Source organism: Pygoscelis adeliae, unplaced genomic scaffold (assembly GCF_000699105.1).
Source record: "Pygoscelis adeliae isolate BGI_AS28 unplaced genomic scaffold, ASM69910v1 Scaffold113, whole genome shotgun sequence".
In the NCBI taxonomy this organism is placed as follows: Eukaryota; Metazoa; Chordata; class Aves; order Sphenisciformes; family Spheniscidae; genus Pygoscelis; species Pygoscelis adeliae.
Genome location: NW_008825108.1, coordinates 2,559,836 through 2,582,562, shown reverse-complemented (window position 1 = coordinate 2,582,562; position 22,727 = coordinate 2,559,836). Strand labels below are relative to the sequence as shown.

Genomic DNA, 22,727 nt, shown 5'->3' with positions numbered 1-22,727 from the left:
GCAATCTGGTACCACTGGGACCTTTCCTACTAAAAACCTAGCATTTGACTGAGCCTAACTCAAATCCCCAGACAGACAAACGTAAGAAGCTGATCAGGACATGAAAAAGAAACCACAGAAACCTAGCTTCTGGGCCTTGTCCCATGGCCGTGAGTTATCCGGGGTCAGATTTTGCTCTAATACCAGCATGAAGATAGAAAATCTAGAAAGTCAATAGAAGCAAATCACTTAAAGTGAGTGTACACGTAGACCCCGAGCATTCACATACACTTGAATTCTAGGTTAAAAATATTTTTCTTCAAAATATGGAATGTTCATCAAGATAGAAATATATCTGCATTACTATATAAATCATTACTATACAGTTCCTTATGAATAATCATCAAATCTGTGTATATTGTCTGTGCACAAGCACAGGTCAGTAAAGGATTGACTGCATTTATTTTAATAGAATTCTTCAGTTCTAATCCCTTTAATAATAATGCATTACTGCACTGTTTAGCCTCCCAGCTCACTGTAGTTACTCAAATTATATTTTAACAGCATTTTATCTCATTTCCATATCTTAACACTCTACCACTGGCTCCTTGACTACTGAACTTTCTTACTATATATTAGCTATACCTAAAAAGTCATTTTGCATGTCAAAACGATTGTGCATTCAGCATGGAGCCTCAGCAAAAGTAATAAGGTAGACGAGCTTTTCTCAAGTATCACCTAATGTTGAAGGAGTCCAGATTTACTGGTTTTCCACCTTCAAAACCCTATATGTAGTGATGTTGAACTCAGTATTCAAAAAGAAATAGAACTCTGTTGGCTTTTTGCTAGCATTTCTGCTCTTCACATGATACTCCTTAATTCATACATTGTGCAGCCAAAAGGAACCCTTGCAATCCCCTGTCTAGCCTCGAGCGTAAACCTACCTAGATTTAATTTCTATTTGAACTTGAGTCTTTTGAGGGGGAAGGAATCTTAACCCTCTGTAACGGAGTTCACCACAAACACTGAGGAGCTACTCCAGCTGTTTCAGTAGTCTTACTAGTAAAGTACATACCTATTTCTAAGTTAGAATTTGTCTAGTTCCTCCTCACAGCCATTGGATCTTATAACCTTGTCTGCTGGCTTCAAGAGTCCACTACCAAAATTATGCTCCCTTCAGAGGTAGCGTAGACTGTGATCACTCCAGTAACTTAACTGTCCCAAACTCCTTGGTCTTCCACGGTAAAGCATATTTTGACTGTAGCAGAATGCAATTACTCTTCGCAGACACTCCAGGCATGAATTTCATTGCAGAGTCATAAAGCATAGTTTGCTTATAGTGATAATATTTAATTTCAGTGTTAATTTGTCATTCTTCTTCTGTAGCCCTATCCTTTTCTCAGGAGGGAAAGGAGAAGCTCTTTCCTTTGATAGTTTGCATTCAGGCTCTCTTAATTTATGCCACAGATGACTCGTGGCTGGCTGGCACTTTGTATAGCTCCTACGAGCTTGCTAGAGGGAAGGCTTGCCTCGACCTACATCACAGTTCAGCTGCCTAAAGCCAAGGGAGGTACCTACCCAAATTTTGGTGACAGTACCATACAGGTTGTTGAAAAGGATGAGCTTGAGATGCTTCAAATGGTGCTTCGTGGTAGGCCTAAACAGAAAAATACCTGAGCTCAGTGAAGGTACTGCTAATTAACACTACCATGAAAGAAGAACTGCTAGAATGACCTAGCATGGGACCTGAACAGGAACATGGCTCTTGTAACAGATTAAAGACTGATTGTGCTATTCTTTTAAGCAGGCAAAATTTCCATTGAAAGTATAACCACTGAGATGCCGCTTCACAGCGGTAACATCCATGAGAGTTCTGCTTGCGTGAGGAATACCTGATTAGGTACCAAATCAGTTCTGTTCCTTAGCCACCAGAAGTCATACAAAATAACAATGGGAATTCAATAGAGAGCAGCAAAAACAATTCATAATTTCTACCAATACCATGGCCTGCACCTTACTCTAGCTGCATGTAGCACTAAGGTAGAGGACTGGTATCGAAAGGGCAAAGCCCCTTCCCTGCCATGCAATCTGTCCGTGCGCCAGACCCACGGCCATTGCGCTGCATCAGTCGCAGCCCGCCGAGGAGGTCAGAGGACGGGAAAACTCTGGTGCAGCTCCCGCCCAAAGAGTGATGTGAAGAGCTGCCAGGCAGTCGCAGCGCAGCCAGCCACCCTAGCCCTGTGCCCGCTGTACGTGCATTCAGCAGTGCTCACGGCTCTTGGGAAAACCACCCCACAGCCCTGTTGCCAAGAAGTGTTGGCAGTAAATAAATAAAGTAAAAACATTTCCAGGATGGTTAATGAGCTACAGAACAAAGTTAGGTGGGAATTTACCCCTCCCTTGCAGTGTTAAGGAGATAATGCAATAAATGTTTTGTACCTTTTTCCATCAGGAACACTTTGCAATCGTACAGGAGTTTTCCTATAGTGGAAATTAGGACTTTGTTTAAATACAAGCTGTTTGTTGCTAAAGGTTTTTCTTTTTTTTATTGAGTCTTAAATTTGCAGGACTAAAATCTGTAGATAACACACTGAACTACCCTTCTTAGCTCTGCTTCTTCTCTCGATTACTTAGATCCCTATGTGAAGATCCATCTGATGCAGAATGGCAAGAGGCTGAAGAAGAAAAAGACTACAATTAAAAAGAACACTCTGAATCCCTACTACAACGAGTCTTTCAGCTTTGAAGTACCTTTCGAGCAAATTCAGGTAATGTCAAACAGTGTTTTGTCTTCCCTCTGCATTCCATTTCTCAGGCCTTATAAATATTTAACAGGAATCTTGTTAATTATCACGTGTGCGTGCCTTCATTAGCACCTAGGTGCCAGCCCTGTGCTACATTAGATGAGTGTGACTGCTTCAAGAGGGGAATGATAAAATGCACAGTACTTATGAAGCTTTGATTCATCAGTGAGAAATGGATAACTGACATTTTCTGTTAACAGAAATGGATTCTGAAGAAAAAAAAATCCACGGGGAGTGGAATGTGCCAGTAAAAAAAATAAAAGGAAAAAAAGAAAGGGCATATATAGCAATTTTCCCCAAATTATTTGAAATAATAAATTGACATCATCAGTCACGTTTGTGTTCCCTTGAAAAAAAAAATCCACGGGGAGTGGAATGTGCCAGTAAAAAAAGTATAGGGATAAAAGAAAAGGCATATATAGCAATTTTCCCCAAATTATTTGAAATAATAAATTGACATCATCAGTCACGTTTGTGTTCCCTTGTGCATTTATCGGTCTTGTTTGTTGAAAGTACTACAGCATCCCTCTTAAGTAAAACACATAATTCAATCAGGTTTTTTCAGTTATTCACCACACCATGAAAACTTTTTTGGTGATTCCTATGCTCCTTGCAAAAAAAGCATTTGAGAATCTCAGGGGTCAGTACCGCAGTGCCTGTTTTCTTGGCACCTCAGGGGAGCTCCAGCAGTTGTCCAGGTGCTACTCCTGGAGAGTTCAGTGCCTAAAATTAGGGGCCTCAGAAGTCAGCACAGTGAGCTGGAAGTCACCTACACTAGCCGTGGAAAATACCAGGACGAGGCATCATGTCATTTTTTTCAGGGACTCAGTTACCTACCTTTGGGCTACTGGGAGGCAAATCATCTCTCACTCATGAGGGTGAGATTTAACGTCTTCTGATGTCAACTAACCTTTTCTCACAAGAGAGAAGGTCTTAACAATCTGAGGAGGCATGTGGGAAACCCACATCCAATTCACTCCCCTTCCTAAGTGAATTTGAACCTATATCTTCAATGTCTTAAGCAGGTACTCTTGTCGCCTGTGCCTATGGGTTGTGTTGGGAGCGCAACTTCATTTCTGCAGAAATAATAAGTATATGATTGGCCACAGAGCATAAGATCACCTGTTAGCTGGGTGGTTTGCTTGGAAAGGGAGAGGCTTTGGTCTCTGGTCTGATCTAGGTAATGTAAACCACATAATGATCAGTTGGTACAGGCCTCCTCCATTTCAGTGAAGCCTTTACCATTAGCGTTAAACCATTTTGTTCTTTTGCTCACTTGTTAGAGCATTCATTGGCAGGGCAAGATGTATTGGTTTAAATATCCTCAGAAGAGGAAAGAACCACGTGTTGGCTTCCCACCCGCCCTGGGGAGCTCCGTGACCGTGAAGATGTTTGTTAAGCAAGACTATATAGCTTTGCTGGGTGGAGCTGAGTGTGGAAAGTGTACTTTCAGGGGCCTCCCAGTTTGAATGACCGTAATTAAAACAGCCTGGGAATACATCCTTTTGTGACTTGTGAGAGAGGTCTAGGTAGGAGTTAGGTGCCTTGCTGCTATGAGGGTTTAAATGGCTTGGGCCAAATTTGGAGCCAGAAGACATTGCCGGGGAAAACTCCCAGGCAATAGGGACACACAGACACCTCTCGATTAGATGAGAGCATGGTATGGGTTTTGAGACTCTGTGTCTTGGATTTTGATAGCAAGTGTACTGGAGAGAAGCCCAGGAGCCAAGGCCTACATTTCAACTAAAGCTGTGTGCCTGGTTTTTATTGACTTGGTACCAATAAAGATATTAAAACTAGATAAGGTGAGGCACTAGGAATAGTGGCTTGGACGCATGACTAGCCCGTTTAGGCGGTTCTTCATGCTCCACAGCATGTACAGGTGTCTGTGGACTCTAGGAATGAAAAAGTGGGAAATCCAGTGGGGCCTAATTCCCACTGATTTTAATGAAAGCTGGTCTGTGTGCTTGTGAAAAAATCTCATAACAAGCATCAAAAACCCAGAGGCAAAAAAAGATCAGTCAAATTGAGCCTCTCTGGCAATTTAGGCAACGAATGTCTTGATTTCCAAATAGGGACAGGACTGGGGAACTGGAATGGGCACCTCCAAGTTATCAGATCTGAGCTTTGGCATGGTTAGGTGCATTCTGTAGGTACTTGGCCATTTTGCCTTCTAATCCTAAGTCAGTTTTGTAAGGGGGATATAAGCCCTTTAAAAAGTATTGCAGTTTAGCAGTTTAATATTTTGTGCTTTTTTTGGTAAGTTTATTAGAATGACTTTATAGCTATTTACTACAGTATATATAGCCTCAATTTAAAATCTGTAATTATGGACTTTGGTCATATGCCAGTGTATTTTGGAGTTAGTTATAAAAGACTGTATTTAGAGGTGATTTCATTACGGTCACTGAAGTGCTTCCATCGTTAGCAAAACACATATTAAATGTTGTTTAGACTTAATATGGTAAGAATCACTGTGACTTTGGGGTAATTCATATAAAAGTAATTAAGCAAACTTTCACAGTCAAATAAAAAAATAATGGTTATACAAGTTTCATGATGGTTAGAGAGTGAAGACAAGGGAGATCATGGAGGGTAAGCAGCTCAAAAGCAGCACACCTATGTAATTTAAAATGGGCCAAACATTCACATTTTCAACAATTTAACAGTGAATATGGATTCTAGCTCTTAAGGGAAAGAAAGTGATGTCTTGAAAGGTAATGGGAGAACACCACTAAGGAAGTTAAATCCTGTTGCTACAAGCAGATCAAGCATGTGTTTTGCTGTTTTCAAGACAGATTGCTGCCATAGGTAGCAACGTCTCCAGGCCCTTTCAGTCCAAAGAATGCCTAATCACAATGAGGAAACTGCTAATCCAAGTGTTCATTAGCAGAGGTGGTGCTTTCTACTAGCACCTGTTGGGTTTTGCAGTGCGGCTGTTCCTTTAATATATGGTACAAAGGCAAAGAGATGCTTGCATTTCTCTGTAGGTTTAAGCCAGAGACCATGAGGTGAAAAGCATCTCAGAGTTAATAATCTGAGCTAGCTGTTCTTACATCTTTATAGAGCAAGGAGAAGGGTCTTTTGTTTACAGTGCTCATTGTTGTCTTATGATTAACCAAAAAAAAAAAAAAAAATCCAACAGTAACTAGCCCCCAAGCTTCTAGGTACAGCAGGCAACTTTTTTTTGTACCATAAAATAAGTCTCATGCTTACTTTTTATATCTGTGATTGTACCATGCATCTAAAACATAAAGGTTCATTTGGGGAGGTACATCAACATTAAAAGGGAGTATATTGCAAACAGCAACACTGAAACATCATTTTGGCATCTAGAAATACTTGCTTCAGGATATTGCCTTTTATCGTGAGTGCTCTGGGGAGAGAGTCTTGAGCTTGATGTACACTTTTGTCATCAGCAACTATATAAATACTTTAGTGCCTGTTGGAATCATCTCTTTCTCCGGCTCAGTGAATTGTACAATCTAGTAAGGGAATGGACTCCATAAAATAGACCTCATGAGTCTGGTCTTGCAGATATGCTTAAAAGCGTCAGTTACTCTTAAAAGATAATCCTATTACAAGCACTGAAATTAATCATTCTAGTAAGAAATCCAGATTGTACATATATTTAAAGCCTTAAATTTAAAAACCTGATGCTTGAGAACAAAAGATTTTTCTAGAAGAAATGTGTTTCAGGGCATTTCTCCCTCCAATTCAGGAAACTTGCACTGGAATAAGGGGCTGTGTGTATTTACCATGGGATAGAAAGGAATCAGGAAAAGAACTGTATGTTCATCTTTAAAAATAAAGCTCCCTAAGGAGAAGCGTTTACAGTTTAGTAAAATCAGCCCAAGGCTGTTAACGTCTTAGGTGCTGTTGGGGAAGAACACACTCCACTGAAGGATGAGCTGTTTGTGCTCTTTCGACAAATATTAATGACCTGATGGAGAGGAACGCTGGCATGTGCACGCAAACACACACGCAAATGCCTGGCTTGAACATCACCTCCCAGTGTGCCTCAGTCTAAGTGAATGGAAAATTGTCTACGAGCTGTGACAGATGGGCTCGTGCAGATTCTGTGGGAATAGTTTGACCCTGTTTGCCAGAGGTCACCGTTCCTACAGCAGAAGTGGCCCTCCAACACCAGCTCAGTCGCAGGCAGCGCCGGTGTGTCAGAGCCCCAAGACAGTGGGGTTTATACTCCTTTCCAGCTCCCCTGAGCATGCAGCCGGTTTTCTTGACTCCTATATAAATTTATATAATACATACAGTATATACATACTTAGGTGTGTGCACGCACGCGCACAAGTCCACATGCATATATGTGTACAGTAATTGTAAGGGCTATCTTTTGAATTTACCTGAAAATAACTGACTAGCGTGCTGGATGGATAGGTAAGAGTTGTTGAGAAGCAGAAAAGCAATTAACAGAACAGAGTACGACATTGCAAACGTTAACTTGGGGTGGAGCCGTTTCTTAATTTTACCTAATTTTTGCTTAAACAATAATGATGTGTTAAATTGCACTACTTTTGCCTTCGCTTACCTTAAGATCTCACTTTTAGCCCTACAGACTTCTAGCAGTCTGATTCTTCAATAACAACAAAAAAATAATCCATAGGTTGTTAATCTGTTAAAGGAAAAAAAAAAAATCAACCTTGATTCCCATATGAAGCTCTTCGATGAAAAGGGGCAAATTGCAAGTTACCAGGGAGGTTGTGAACTTAATTTTATTTGGAAGGCTCACAAGAAGCAAAGACAAAAGTTTGAATTTGCTTCTCGCTGGGGGAACCTGCTCTGACTGTTACACACTTACCCCCTTCATGTACCTGGAGTCCCCATGGTCATTGTCTATCCCGAGATTTATCCCTGCCCACCTTCCCCTTGCTATCATGCTCTTTCATGGTCTTTCTCTATCTCATTGTAGAAAGTGCAAATTGTTGTGACTGTTTTGGACTATGACAAGATTGGCAAGAACGATGCCATCGGGAAAGTCTTTGTGGGCTACAACAGCACCGGAGCGGAGCTGCGGCATTGGTCAGACATGTTGGCCAACCCTCGGCGGCCCATTGCACAGTGGCACACCTTACAGCCTGAGGAGGAGGTAGATGCCATGCTGGCAGTCAAGAAGTAAATTAAATTAAATTAAATTATGAAGAAGAAAAAGAAGAAGAAGCCTTTCTGCATTTGCCCACATAGTGCTCTTTAGCCAGTATCTGTAAATACCTCAGTAATATGGGTCCTTTCATTTCCAGCCATGTGTTCCTGACACAGATCAGTCGTACTTTTAAATTCCCGTTTTAATTTGCACAAATTTAAATGTAGAGAGCCCTCTAAAGGCGCTTCATTTCACCACTGCCCCCCCAGATCTACTCTTCTTTTAAGCAATATGATGTGTAGATAGAGCATGACAGAAATTATTTATTGTATCACACAGTTGTATATATACACCAGTATGCTGAGAATTTATTTCTAGTTTGTGTATTTGTATGTTGTAAGCGTTTCCTAATCTGTGTATATCTAGATGTTTTTAATAAGATGTTCTATTTTAAATTATGTAAATTGACTGAGATATAGGAGAGCTGATAATATATTATAGGGTAACTATTGTATCGTCTGCATTCCAGAAAAAAAAAATTCCAACTTGTAAGGCACTAGTAGTGTTACACTGACATCTTAAAGGACAACTTAAATCTGAGCTTTCAACTGGACCATCCTAATAACACGCTACGCGTCCACAGTGAATCTTGGAGGGGCAAATCCAATTGGGTAGACTTCTTTCACAGGCAACTTAGCATGATCTGAGCAGCTCCATGGCTGACCTCAAGGAGACGTAGCCAGGACCTAATTTTTTTGTATATATTCCAAAGCAAACACATAACAGACTGAAATGGCTTTAGATGGAAAGTTGAGGAAGCAGTTCCATAGGAAGCAACGATTTCATCTACCACACAAAGTAAGACCATTGCAGAGGTTGTGCAGGGAGGGGGGGAAGGGAGGGGGGAGACGCAGCAGTAGCAAAATGCTGCCATGAAAACAAGAGTAGCTCTCCATTATCACCTTTATACAGAATTTGCATACTGTGAATTCCATCCACGATTTCACATTATAATGAGTTTGCACATTAGACTTTGTAACAAAATATTTTATTATACTAACTCAGATTAGAAGGAATGCAGAATATTTTTTAGACACAGCCGTGTGAGTTTATTATACAAAATAGTTTCATGGTAAACAGACAGTATTGTAATCCCATCAGATGATGACAAAATTTAGCCATAGTTCTAAATGCACTTCAAAGTAAGCCAAAAGAGAACAGCTAGTGACCTTTTATATACTATTTATACTTAAGTTTTAATTTGTCCTTTAAAAAAAAGTGAAAACAAAGAACAAGTTCTAGAAAACTGAAGCAACCTCTTCTGTATACTAGATGCTCGTTTCAGGAGGAGTTTTTAAATGTTTTCAATGTTATTATGTAGTAAATGGCACTATTATGAAGCTATTAGTCATTCCATAAGAGTCTTGAAAGACTGCTCTGTGTATCACTGTGACTGCCGTGTGTGCTTAGAAATGTAGTTTTCTCAGTGGATAGCAATCAATTTATTCCGTAGTGATATTGTAATAATACTGCCATTCCCTTCTACTGCACTGCCGAAGGAATGCATAGCATAAGCAGTTCTAGTTATTATGGACCAATTTAGAACTGGAGAGCTATGCAGGGGACAAGGATGCTATATTGAATGGGTTGACCACGCAGCATTTTGTCAATCCCTGTGCAATACTCTACATTTCCAACCTTCCTCCCCGCCCCGCCGCTTCACTGTAGATAGTCATTTTACGGCTAGCCAGCATGTCATCTCAGCTCGTACCATCTCATCAAGTCATTTAGGGCATCACTTCTATCTCATGTACTGTCCTTTGAGACCCCTCGCTTATCTTTCCAAGCTGTGAATATATTTATAATGCTTTGAAGAGTTCATGATTTTCAGCAATGCAAACTACCCCAGAAATGTGGAAATGCTATACCTTTTGGAGGGAGGCATGAGACGATAACCATTAATGTTCTTATCAATTGTATCCAAAAGAAATTACTGAAAACAAAGAACAAAGATGAATGTAATTGGAGAACTGTGTACTGAAAACTAAATTCCACAGCCTCCCTCAAGGCTCTGCTTCTGGGAGAGGTGTGACAGTCTGAGAGGTCAGCGCGGTGATGGCCAAGCACCAACGTTTTCAGTACATTGGGGGTAAAAGAAGCAGCAAAGAAGTAGGAGGAGAATAAAAGTATGGATCTCTCCCCACCTCCAAAAGTGAGAGTAGCAAGACCCATTTTCTTTCTTTTTTACATGAAACACGGAAAAAACACAAGTGAGACATTTTCTGATAGAAACAGGCACATACATGCAAAGCATCAAGCTGGAATACTTTAAAATCTTAACCTTAAGGACCAAACTCCACCAAAGAGAAGAAGTAGACAGTCAGCTTTCCAGCATAAGAGCTTCATGGTCTCCAACTTTCAGTTGTTCATTCAGGATAGCTGCAGGTTCAAACTGCCAGGACTGACTCATTGTGTTAAGGTATTCTTAATGCTTTCTCTTCCTACACTGCCAGACTGAACGTCACCATAGAACTGGTTTGTAAGGTATGATGATTCTCAGAGACTGAACCTGCCATGTGACCAAGATGACATTTTCATCCTCAAAGAAGCCACATGTACCTTTCTGACAAAGCTGTGTGAAGTATTAGAATCTGATGCTGTAGAAAGATCCTAGTTGCCTTTGTGTATATTTACTGCCTGCTTGAGTGTTTCTCTGTGTGGGTTTTCTCTGTATCTTGTAGAAATGTTTGGGGTGTTTTATCCTGCCATATCGCTCGTGGCCCGCGAGCTGACAACTTTAGCCGTATTTTACCTTCATTTTTGATGAGGTGGTTTATATTTTGTTTCACTTTGTGTAGTGACTTCCCACAGTAGAGTTTTCCAATTGTCGTTAAAATAACATACATATTACACAGATATTCAATAAAAATGTTTTATTTCCTGTTGATGTTCTAGTGTTTCTCTTTTGATCTAAAATTTTGAAAAGACATTTCACTCTAGGATTTCAGCACAATCATAAACTTCGAAGTATCTCAAGTGTAGTAGCACAGCACTTTTCAAGGGGCTGTGAAAAGCTGCTTTCCCAAGTGTAGTCCGCTTGTTTACCGTGTTACCTTGTTTTCCCAAGAGCCTGGTTATTTGCCTCCAAAAGCATCATTCTCTATCAAAACATGGACTAGTTTCTATACCACAACAAAAACTCCAAGTAGTTACCTACACATCAGTACTCTTCAAGCCAACTGTGTTAGAGCTGTGGTTGAAGTTTTCATTTGGAGAGAGATTGTATATTTTAACCTACATTCAAGAGCTACTTCTAAGCTGGCCATAAAATTAAGCCACTTGTAGACTAAAGATCATTAAATAAGAGCTTAAACTGTATGGGGGGGACGGAGAGGTTGTGAGAGGAAGTGAATCCACAAATGAAAAGTGATTGAAAAACATTGTGCTATGAAACAGTTTAAGTTCCTGAGGCCTCCCCCCCAAAAAAAAAAAACCAAAACAAAAAACCAAAAAAACCCAAACCTGTAGCCATGTTTGTTTTATGTAACCCTTTTCCACAGCAATCTCCCCTACCCTTGCTTTTTCCCCAGTCTGAAAAGAAATATGTCCATTCCTTTCAGGAGCCACACTGTGGTAATTACTGATATGCACCAGTTTAACCACAGCCATTGTTACATGAGGTCTCTACTACGAGTTAGAGCTCATTGTAAATATTTTCAGAGTTGACCCTTTTCCCTATTCCCACTGCTCAGAAAGTGCCCTGCTCTTTTCTCCCTGCTTTTTTTTTTTTTTTTTTTTCGATTGTCTAGTGTCAACAAGCACCAAATGGACTGATGCTCTCTCAGTGAGCGAGAGCAGGCCGACATCTCCTGGTGGGCCTGGTGATTTGGAGAGCAGTTACTCTTCCAAAACTGTGAGTGACTGGAGTCTGTGCCTGTGGCTTTACAGATCTGCTGTGCGGTGATGCCTGTTTGGTCTGCAGGAGCTGAGGTGACACTCCTGTGGTGCAATGTAGTTCCCCATAGATACAGGCAGGTACCACATTATGGAGGTATGAGATGCTGCTGCTCCCTTCTTCGCCATCTAAGCTGTTGCATGATCAGATCAAGCACGTACTTCCCTAAGAGGAGCAGTTTGCTTAAGAGCAGACCCAAATCTATCAAAGTCACTAAATAAAAATACTTTGATCCAGGTTCTATATGCACCAGCCATTTTTGCAGATCTTGAGAATACCAAAGTGACATCTTTGTCAGTCAAAAACAGTTCTTCCAACAGGGCTAATCAGTTAAAGCCAGTCGTTACAACTAATTTAAGGAAAAATGCTTCATATATTAGCTGTTATACTAAGTGGGAAAAGCAGCAAAAATTACCAATTTTATTCAGCTCATTTAACCCCTAATCAGCTGTCAAGAAAAACATTCTTCCTAAGTGACAGTTACCAAAGCAAAGGACCTACGTCTTTCAATCACTTTTCACATCATGAGTTAATGAAAGTTTATTGCCTGTTAGTTATGCAAAGCAAGAATTAGAACATTATATTTTCTGATTACTCTAACAGTCAATTCCCTTATTTATTTATGCATTAGCATTTTCACCCCAGGCTGCCACTTCAGTTTCTTATACACATACTGACCTGCTTTTCAGAACATACATCTACCAAATTCAGTCCAGCCCCTATTTTCAGTGTCAGTTCAGACACTGTTCTTCATCCAGGCATTACAGAAAGTATGGAAAAGGGTTTTTCTATACATGCCACAAGAACTTTTACCCAGTCTTAGTTACATTTACCTTCTATGCAGTAAATCTTCTTCTATTCAATATAGAGAATACTTTTAATATTGCACCCCAAAGTAGTTCCAAAAGCATGTGACAAACTAGTACAGAGAAGACTTTAACTCTATGTGGTACTTTGTGACTGACACCTGCAGCAATATTTTCAGACGCAAGAGCCACACGAAGAGATTTATTTCAAGATTATGCTGTATTCAACATAAGAAAGAAAGTTCTACAAACTAGGGAATGATCTAGGTGTCCTTAATGGAGCTTCTGAAGAGGCCAAATGGGTTGGGGAAGTGAAGACAGTTCTTCCAGGCTTTTGGGGTGAAGGTGGAGGGGGCAGGTAGCATAATCTTTCTGTTCTATACATGCACTGTGCAATAACATACTGAGGTTTTGAACAGCCATTTAAACCAAAAAAACCCAAACCAAAACAAAAGAGTTTCATCTTCTCACAGAACGAGTCTCATCAGTTTGACAGCTCACATTTAATTTCAGTCAACCGTTTCTTATCTTTGTACACTCTATTACTTACAACAAGGAAAGCACTCAGTAGGCGATGCACTGATGTTATACAACGAATAGAGGCAACATCAGTTTTTCTCATAAACAAAAGACCAATGCACAAAAGTGGCAAAATATTCTCTGCTCCGCTAATCAAGAGTATCCCACAATCCTGCACACACCTCCCTAATTTTGCTTGCATTCTCCCAGAGCCCAGGGACAGTTCTCTCCTTGTGTTTATTGTATTTACATATGTGTACCTTAGCCTGGAAGATTTCGTGACTCTTTCCTAAGAAGCAGCAGCACCCACTGGCACCAAGAGATTGTTCCAAAACCCTGACATGGATCTGTCATTGAAGCGTTCCAGATTGGGCTTAGGCTATATTTGTCTTCTCCCTTGGACCATTCATCACAAGAAGGAGGATCTCTGGCTGTAAATCCTGACTGAAAGCCTGACAGGTTGGAACCTGGAATGCAACGCGGAAGTCAATTATTTCGCACTTAGTCAGAAACGTTATCATCCACTCGTTCTGGGGAAAGACAGACTCTGAGGCTCAGTAACTTGCATGCCGCTCAAGATGTTTTTTTTCTTCATGAAACTAGCAATATTATTAAACCAATTTTTTTTTGAGATAGTTTCTGCGATATTCACAGAGTCAAAATGGCTTTTATATATTTTCTTTCTTTCAAATACAAGGTTGCCTTTATTGTTTAACTCAGTTAAGGATTTCTAAGGCAACTCTTCAAAGTTAATAATAAGTGGCTAAATTGTGTAATTGGCTTCAACACCTTGCTTCATCAAACTTATGAGTTCCACTCACTCCTCTCCAACCACACACCATGATCTGACAGATTGATACCCAAAAGCCCTGATGGAAGGCTATCAAGGAGATTAAGTAATCAGAGTGACTGATAGAGTCCTTTTCATGGATTAAATGAAGATTAAATGGTCAAATTTCAACATAGTGTAAGATTAAGGGTGGGGTGCTAAGAGGTTCATTAATTATGATGATGAATATTTATTAATGATCTAGAAAACAGATGAATGAGTTGACAAAATTTACCTGTGGTGTAAAATTGTTTCAGCTGGAAGAGATCTAAATTATGAGGCCATGTCTAATTTCATATATTGAGAATCAAGTACCCAGACAGGCACTTCAACTCAAATTTTATTGATCACCCAAATATTCTGGAGAGATTTGTGACAGTAGTACAAAAATGTCTGTAAAGATGATCTCAAATGAGAAGAGAAGGTAGGAGAGCTGGTCAAGCCATTAAGGAAAATGAAGGCAGAACCTCTTTTTTGTACAGGAATTATTGACAGAAAAATAGATTTCTCTTCTCAGTAGTCTCTAAGAATGTAATGAAAGCTTATGATGACGTGGGAGTACTCAAAGGATGTTCAAATTACTATCCTCATATGCATATTTAGACTTCATATATGTTATTTGGAATATGTTTAGTTGTAGACATACTTCTCACATCCACAGAATATGTCTACGTGTCCCAGCGCAGCACTGTGTACAGATGCCAGGATGCTTCCCGACTTCAGTAAGGTCATTTCTCCATTACAGTGACCTCTGCCACTGAGACATAGCAGCCTCTATGCAAATATCTCAAAGTGCTTTTCAAAGATCAAACTAAGCCTTGAAAAATACCTATTGGAAAACTGGAAAATACTACCCCCTTAAAAGCTGTCATATGATCTGGTATAAAGTAAAAAGCTCTCCATGGCAGCTGAATCAGGTAAGTCTTTGTAGCTCAAACACAGGGTATAAAAAGGAATTGAGCGAGTCCTTGGCAGGAAGATGTTGTGAAAAGTAAATCTAAAAAGAGCCAATTTTGAGGGAAACATAAGACATTTATGGAGATTATATAAATGAACGGGAAAAATAAATGTGGGGCAAATGAATAAATATGTATCTTAGCTACAGATTTCTACCATACTAGAGAAAGAGTAGCTACAGATTTGTACCAGAGTGAAGATGATTCCTACCTAGGCCACACACAGTCCTGTGTTTGAGCCTTCCAGGTCTCCAGAATAAAAACCTGAGAAGATTCAGGTTGTTATTGTTGCTTTGCTCCATGCTTCCAAAAAGAGTCTTTTTTTTCCCCCCATAGAAAGAATTACATCTCCCACTCCAGCCTACTCATGAGGAGAATTGGTTAATGCTCTCACTCTTTGGATTTAACACAAACAAATAGCTGCCTGAAAGGTTTGAGCACTGTGACCATAATTAAATCTGCAGTAATTAGTAATGCAACAACAGCAAGCAAGAAAAGCAAGCGAGCAAGCTTCTCCAGCTGACATTTTTTAAAATACAGATTAACACAGAGGAATAAATTGGGAAAAAATGCAGGAAGAAAAAGAAATCACTTGCAGATCAGGGGACCAAATCTTTGTCTCTTGCCATACTGCCCCAGCACCACACGGTCTTACTTGTTTTTGTCTTCCCCGTGTCACTGTTATGTCAATAGAGCCACAAGATCTCTTCTAACTAAACTTTTGATCCCATGTTTGCTGCTGCTTATGTTGTATTTACTGTGTTCCCTAATCCAGCTGAGCACAAGCTGTTCTGTTGCTGATTCTTCTCATGCTTCCTTTGCTCCACTTCTGCTTAGCCAACTTTCCTTTCCTTTCTAAAGTTTATTCAACCACTCTGCGACAATCGGTGCCTAACAATCTCTCAGGAACATGGGTTCAGGGAAAAACACTGAGTCACAAAAGCCTTTGCAACCAGTTAATACTTGGTCCAGAGTATAAATTACAAAGATGCTACAGTGTTTAATTGCTTCCCACACTATAATACCTTTCTGTACACCTGCCATGTAAAGTATACTTTTTTCATGATCTTATTCTATACCTTATTAGCAATGATGTGTCATACCAGCACTTCAAAGAAGTGTAGTAGCACTTTTGATGAAGAAGAAATGTGATGGACTGGGCAACATTGAGGGCTTTTTTTTTCCCTGCACCAGAAACTCTCAATCAGTTCCCACCGCAACTTTCATCATCTCAAGTGCCTTCATCAAACCTCCCGTAACCCTTTCCTTAAGAGAGAGCAAACACTCTCTCTGCCTAGCACCATAACGCAAGCCCATTTCATTATAAGCAAGGTAGCTGAACAATCAATATGAACTGCACGTTAGCCTCAGCTTTGTGTGAAGTTGGCGGCACAAACACTTCTCTGATCACACGCTAAGAGGACGGTCTCTACTCTTGAGCTGACTTAGGCCGGCTTGACTCACATTCTCTCTTTAAGGCATCTCATGGGGAGCAAATTTTTGGTCACGCCACTATCCCGTACCCACTCCCAGTTATCTTAAGTAAAATTTCATGACACAGAGTAGACAGCAAACATTAAACAGAATATCAATACAGGTGAAATAAAAGTAGACTTAACTGGAATCTAGATTTTAAAATGCATTGAAAGAATAAGCAAGTTAAAACATTAGCTATCAGGGAACTCCTTCATTTTCCTGCTAGCCAGGCTAATGGTTTCATAGTGTCTTCACTTTCTTTTGTATGTGTGTGCATTCGTTAACTCCTGGGTGACAGCTCTGTAAATCCTCTCACACTCTTGATATGTTCAAGGATGGACGAGGAGCTCCTTCACGACAGAACATTTTGTGTCCCCGCACAATTACACAGCGTGTTCCTTGACTACCAGCTGTCAAACACAAGTATGCACTGGCACACTGTATTCCTCAGCACCTCAAAAAGAATAGGTCTCCTCCACACGTAAACAGCAACGCACCATTCCTTGCTGAGTGTATTACTTGGCATATACCACACTTTCCTACTTCATTTACACTCACACTGTTGCCATGTTCGCTCTTCCTAAGGTTTGTAGCACACAGACTTCTGGTCCACAATTTGGGCGTCTGGGCATTACTATACTGCAAATGCTAGCTATTTAAATTCCAAAGCCACAGCAAAGGGTTTCGAGATCCCTAGCTTTTAACATTGCAAATCTGCCATTACCATTGACACAATCTGCTAAACAATCATATTATCATCAGCCAAATCATCTTACTCAAAAGCTGTCTGGATTTTCATATCCTTAAAGATTGATGTACTCTTCCTTAAATAAAAAAAAAAAAAGAGACGATTAATGCCATTTTCTGATGATCTCATTAACAATGTATTTCCCACATAGTAGAACAGCCACTTACTGTGACATGGTTTTGCGGAGCTAAGTCATTTTCAAAATCCTGCAAGAATTGTGTCCTTTTCATCTGAACTACTTAGAACATATGAAAACATTTGATCCTGTTAATTATCTAAAACAGTTATCTATGGAGTGAATTTGGTCTTATTAACAGCAACATGGTCTCTTCCTTGCCATGCAACATGATTCGACACGTGCCTGATAACACAGCCACAGGGTACTCATCGGGGGGGGGGGAGAAATATCCCCGCACTTCAGAAATTACTGATCTGGATAATACCATGAAAGAACTGATTCCTAACACATGGCTCCCAGAGACTGTCTGGAGAATACAGTCCAGAGTTAGCCCGAGGTGTAATAACAGAAACCAAGGACTTGGCAAGGAGCAGCGAGGTATTTGCTTAGTTTGTGCATACAGGCAGGCAGTATTCCCATATTTAAAAAGTACAGCGTGTGTAGCAAAGACATAAGGTCAGGTCTTCCCCTTCACCAGAACTGCAGGGCGAAACGAGGAAGGTCCTGCCAAGAAGCAGCTGAGGACTTCAGCTTGCACAGAACTGCATTTTGCACCAGCCGCTTTTGCATCCCCTTCCTTGGCGTACTTGGCCTAAAAGGCATACAAGGGAGTCGGGTCAGAAATTACTGGTAAACATAACAGGAAGGAGCCAGAGTATCTGTACTTCAGGGATGTCCAGCATCCTTCTCTCTAAATTGGAGAGATACAGATTTGATGGATGGACTGTTCAGTGGATGAGGAATTGTTTGGATGGTTGCATCCAGAGGGCAGCAATCAAAGGTTCAATATCCAGATGGAGATTGGTGACGAGTGGCGTCCCGCGGGGGTCTGTATTGGGACCAGTACTGTTTAATATCTTCATCAATGACATAGACAGTGGGACCGAGTGCACCCTCAGCAGGTTTGCAGATGACACCAAGCTGAGTGGTGCGGTTGACACACCAGAGGGACGGGATGCCATCCAGAGGGACCTGGACAAGCTGGAGAAGTAGGCCCATGTGAACCTCATGAGGTTTAACAAGGCCAAGTGCAAGGTCCTGCACCTGGGTTGGGGCAGCCCCCGCTATCAATCCAGGCTGGGGGATGAAGGGATTGAGAGCAGCCCTGCCGAGAAGGGCTTGGGGGGACTGGTGGATGAAAAGCTGGACGTGAGCCAGCAATGTGCGCTCGCAGCCCAGAAGGCCAAGATTCTGCCCCTCTACTCTGCTCTGGTGAGACCCCACCTGGAGCACTGCATCCAGCTCCTGTTGGAGCAGGTCCAGAAGAGGGCCACAAAAATGATCAGGGGGATGGAACATCTCTCCTATGAAAAAAAGCTGAGAGAGTTGGGGTTGTTCAGCCTGGAGAAGAGAAGGCTCTGAGGAGACCTTATTGTGGTCTTTCAATACTTAAAGGGGGCTTATAAGAAAGATTAGTATTAGCAGGGCCTGTTGCGATAGGACAAGGGGTAATAGTTTTAAACTGAAAGAAGATAGATTCAGACTAGATTCCTTATGAAGAAATTTTTTACGCTGAGGGTGGTGAAGCACTGGCACAGGTTGCCCAGAGAGGTGGTGGATGCCCCATCCCTGGAAACATTCAAGATCAGGTTGGACGGGGCTCTGAGCAACCGGATTTACTTGAAGATGTCCCTGCCCACGGCAGGGGGGTTGGACTAGATGGCCTTTAGAGGTCGCTTCCAACCCAAAATATACTATGATTCTATGATTAGTCCCATCAGTCCCATGATCCCATCAGCCACTGTCTCTCACCCTGCAAGCTTCTCACTTTCACATCAATGAGCATCAGTTCATACACAGCCATGGCTGACCCATCTTCTGTTCTGATTCCGTCAATAGAAGTTGGGTGAAACACTGCCTTTATACGTACCCCACAATTGGATGTACCCTGTATTGCCTTTTCTGCTCTACAGTCCAGGGCTGCATTTCCCAAACCTCTGATCCCAACCACAGCTGCAGCTGGTCTTTGTTGGGTTTACCATCCTAGTTAATTGAAGTTCTTGTGTGCTTAGGAGCTAATTAAGTACTTGCTGGCCTGACTGGCCAGGTTTTACTCCTGACTGGCTTTTTTTCAGGGAATCTTACATAATTTACTTCATGTGTCTGCTACCTCTGTTTCCACCTATGTAACTAGGAAACAAAAATCTTCATCTCTTTGAGAATTTGAGGAAGAGAGTTTTGTAGGTAGTATGTAACAGAGTTATATATTAACAATACCATTAATTCCATGATTAGGAACTTATATACCTCTTTTTCAATCTGTTCTATAAACCTTGCCCATCATATCTAAAGAATTATTTCAGTAACGAGTTGGTAAGCACTAATACTCTTCTTCTGTAGGCAGAAATTGAATGCCACTTATTTAACCTCAGGTCAGCAATATACCACACAGGACTGCAGCAGTGATTAGAGTTTTGGTCCTGACACAGCTCAAACCTCAAGAATATCTGGACACTCTCACTCAGTATGATGTAAAGCATCACTGAAGAGTTTTTAGAGATTTCACAAAGCTGCTTGTGCAGTATCTTGTGGGGAGTCACAATAGAAACTAGTCACCAACTACTCAGTGGTGCGGTACATGCCACCACACGTTTCTCCCTGTAAATGAAACCACTGTTTTGAAAACCAACCGTTGTCTCCCACAAGAAACACATCTACCACCCCTGGTAAGACTTGTGCCAAGGTAAAGAAAGGGTATGCCATGTGCAAGCAGTACACGCACTTCATTGCTCACTCAAGATGGATTAAGATGAGGAGCCTCTATGATTTCTGGATCTATAGCATTGCAAAGCTAGATTGATGAATTATCTCTCCTTCACTTTCAGCTGTCAAGCTTCAACTTTTTTTCAGTGCAGAATATTATTTCCTTATGTTTCAATCGTTTTTCCACATTCCTTTCTCTTAGTGCAGCTGCAGCTCCACTTTGTGGAAGATGAGGAAAGCAGAGAGTGACCCAGGTGTGTTAACTGACGGATTGCGCAGAGTTTCTGAACCTGGCAGACGTATAAAAGATGTGGGTCTTCAGAATCAGCCAACAACTATTAGTGGGGACTAAGACCATTTCTCATTCTTTTTCAACTTGAAAGGCACTCAAATCAAACACCTTGCTGTATTTCTTACTCCTACCTAGTTTGTAAATATACAAAAAACAACTGTAAAATGCAGCATGCAATAAACTGAAGGGAAGTGTGTTTCCTATATATCTACATACGCAGCCATGGAAACTGCCTGACCACAGATACATTTTTCATAAAGAAGGAGGGAGTTTGTTCAACCTGTTCAGTACCCTATTGAATATTCTGATAGAAATTAATGTATTCCATCTCTTGGGAAATTCTCCAGTTCTAGGGTTAATTCTGGAGCTGAACTGGCATGGCTTTGAGCATCCAGAGGCTACAGTTATAAATGCTTTTAAAGGTATTAAATAATTAATAAGAATACTTAAATTATATTTACAAATTTTTTTTTAAATCTGTTTTCCATGCAGTGGAAAAGGACTGGATTTCTGAGAGGGCTACCTACTGACTGCACAGAACTGAAATGATTTTTCAAGGAAGGTGATTTGGAATAGACTTTCTTTAAAAAATGCTGGTACTTCTGGATGCTGCAAAATCAAGATCACTTTGTAACGAGGGTGGGGATTTGGCTTAAGACATCTGACTATAGGTATCCACATACAGGTGTCTACAAGTGTACCTGATGCTTATTTCCAAGTATAGACAGCAGAAGTTTGGTCAACGAAACAGCAATTTCACGCACAAGGCAGCAGGTGCGTGCATAAGGGAAAGGCATCACGCTCTGAGCTCCAGTGACTACACTGACAGTTCAGGCACCCAGTGCTCATGCAGAGACCTGTAAGCGGGCACCTCAGTTTAGTGCCAGTTTCAAAATAAATCTCTCCCAAACCATCCAAAGCTGCCCTGTGACAAGTTGCGCCTGAACAGGACAAAGTGTTATTCTGGCATTTTTAGCTTTGAAGAGACCGTGAAGCGGTTTAGGAACCCTTCTCAGTGCTGGCCTCGTTCTGTGCTTCAGCGGAGCATGCCCTCTTAATTGCAAGTTCACGTCATGTCAGACTGTGGCAAGAGCTGTAAAGCCTCACTAAGTGCTGGTCAGGTCAATTTGATCAAAACCACATCAGAATAATAGGAAAAGAGAGGAGCTGGATTATCCTTTTAGTAGGTGAGGGCATTATCTCAGCTTTGGATTTTAGGGCCAATGCTTTTAATGCTTTGTAGGCTGTACTCAAACCAGGCCCAGCACAAAAAAGTGAAAGCAGCTAAGGTGCTTTGAAATGCTCACCCATGACTCTGTTGTCTCAGTAATTTCATTTCAGGGATGACCTTGTCTGAGGAGAAAGCCTCAGGTCTCTATGAGGAGCTGGAGATAGACATGTTCTGAACAATCTTCACAAGGCATTTGTGAGGACTTTTCAGGAAGGCAAACAGTAAGGGAAAAAAGTAACAGTATTTTTGACATGACATGGAAAATGCTGAGAAGGGTACTTCAACTTCTACCACACATGGAGCTCTGAAGACTACACGTAACATCAAGGGATGGACACCTTGCAGCAGTGTAACATACAGCTCTGTCCACTCAGGCTAACATATGCAGGGACAGTGATGAAAAAATCAATGGGCAAAGGAAGAACATGAGGTTGGATACCTCACTTATATATGTACAATCTAGGAAAAGCTCTTGAAGGACTGTGCAAGCAGGCCTGAAGCCTTCTTGTTGAGGGCCGTACTGCAGTACAGCAGTGGTGCTGATGGAAACAGAGGGAACGACACAAAGCTCTGGCTGGGACTGCCTGCTCAAGAAGTCAGAGTTGGGAGGAGAAAGTGTTCAAAAAGTTTTTGCTTACTTTCATAGAATCATAGAATACTTTGGGTTGGAAGGGACCTCTGAAGGTCACCTAATCCAACCCCCATGCCATGGGCAGGGACATGACTTCAACTAGATCAGGTTGCTCAGAGCCCCATCCAACCTGACCTTGAATGTTTCCAGGGATGGGGCATCCACCACCTCTCTGGGCAACCTGTGCCAATGCTTCACCACCCTCAGCATAAAAAATTTCTTCCTTCTATCTAGTCTAAACCTACCCCCCTTTAGTTTAAAGCCATTCCCCCTTGTCCTGTCGCAACAGGCCCTGCTAAAAAGTTTGCCACCATCTTTTTTATAATCCCCCTTTAAGTACTGAGAGGCTGCAATAAGGTCTCCCCAAAGCTTTCTCTTCTCCAGGCTGAACAACCCCAACTCTCTCAGCCTTTCTTCAGAGGAGAGGTGTTCCATCCCCCTGACCATTTTTGTGACCCCCTTCTGGACCCGCTCCAACAGGTCCGTGTCTTTCTTATGCTGAGGGCTCCAGAGCTGGAC

At 41.2% G+C, this 22,727-nt stretch overlaps 1 protein-coding gene across 2 annotated transcripts in view; it reads left to right on the top strand.

Moving 5' to 3' along the window:
- Positions 1-10,831, top strand: part of SYT1 (synaptotagmin I) — a 132,656-nt gene extending 121,825 nt beyond the window's left edge. For both annotated transcript variants that reach the window (XM_009327524.1, XM_009327526.1), the window contains exons 7-8: positions 2,614-2,747; positions 7,714-10,831. In XM_009327524.1, coding sequence (XP_009325799.1) covers positions 2,614-2,747; positions 7,714-7,920 — 341 coding nt within the window. In that variant the 3' untranslated portion in view covers positions 7,921-10,831. The remainder of the gene's footprint in view (positions 1-2,613; positions 2,748-7,713) is intronic.
- The last annotated feature ends 11,896 nt before the right edge of the window (positions 10,832-22,727 follow it).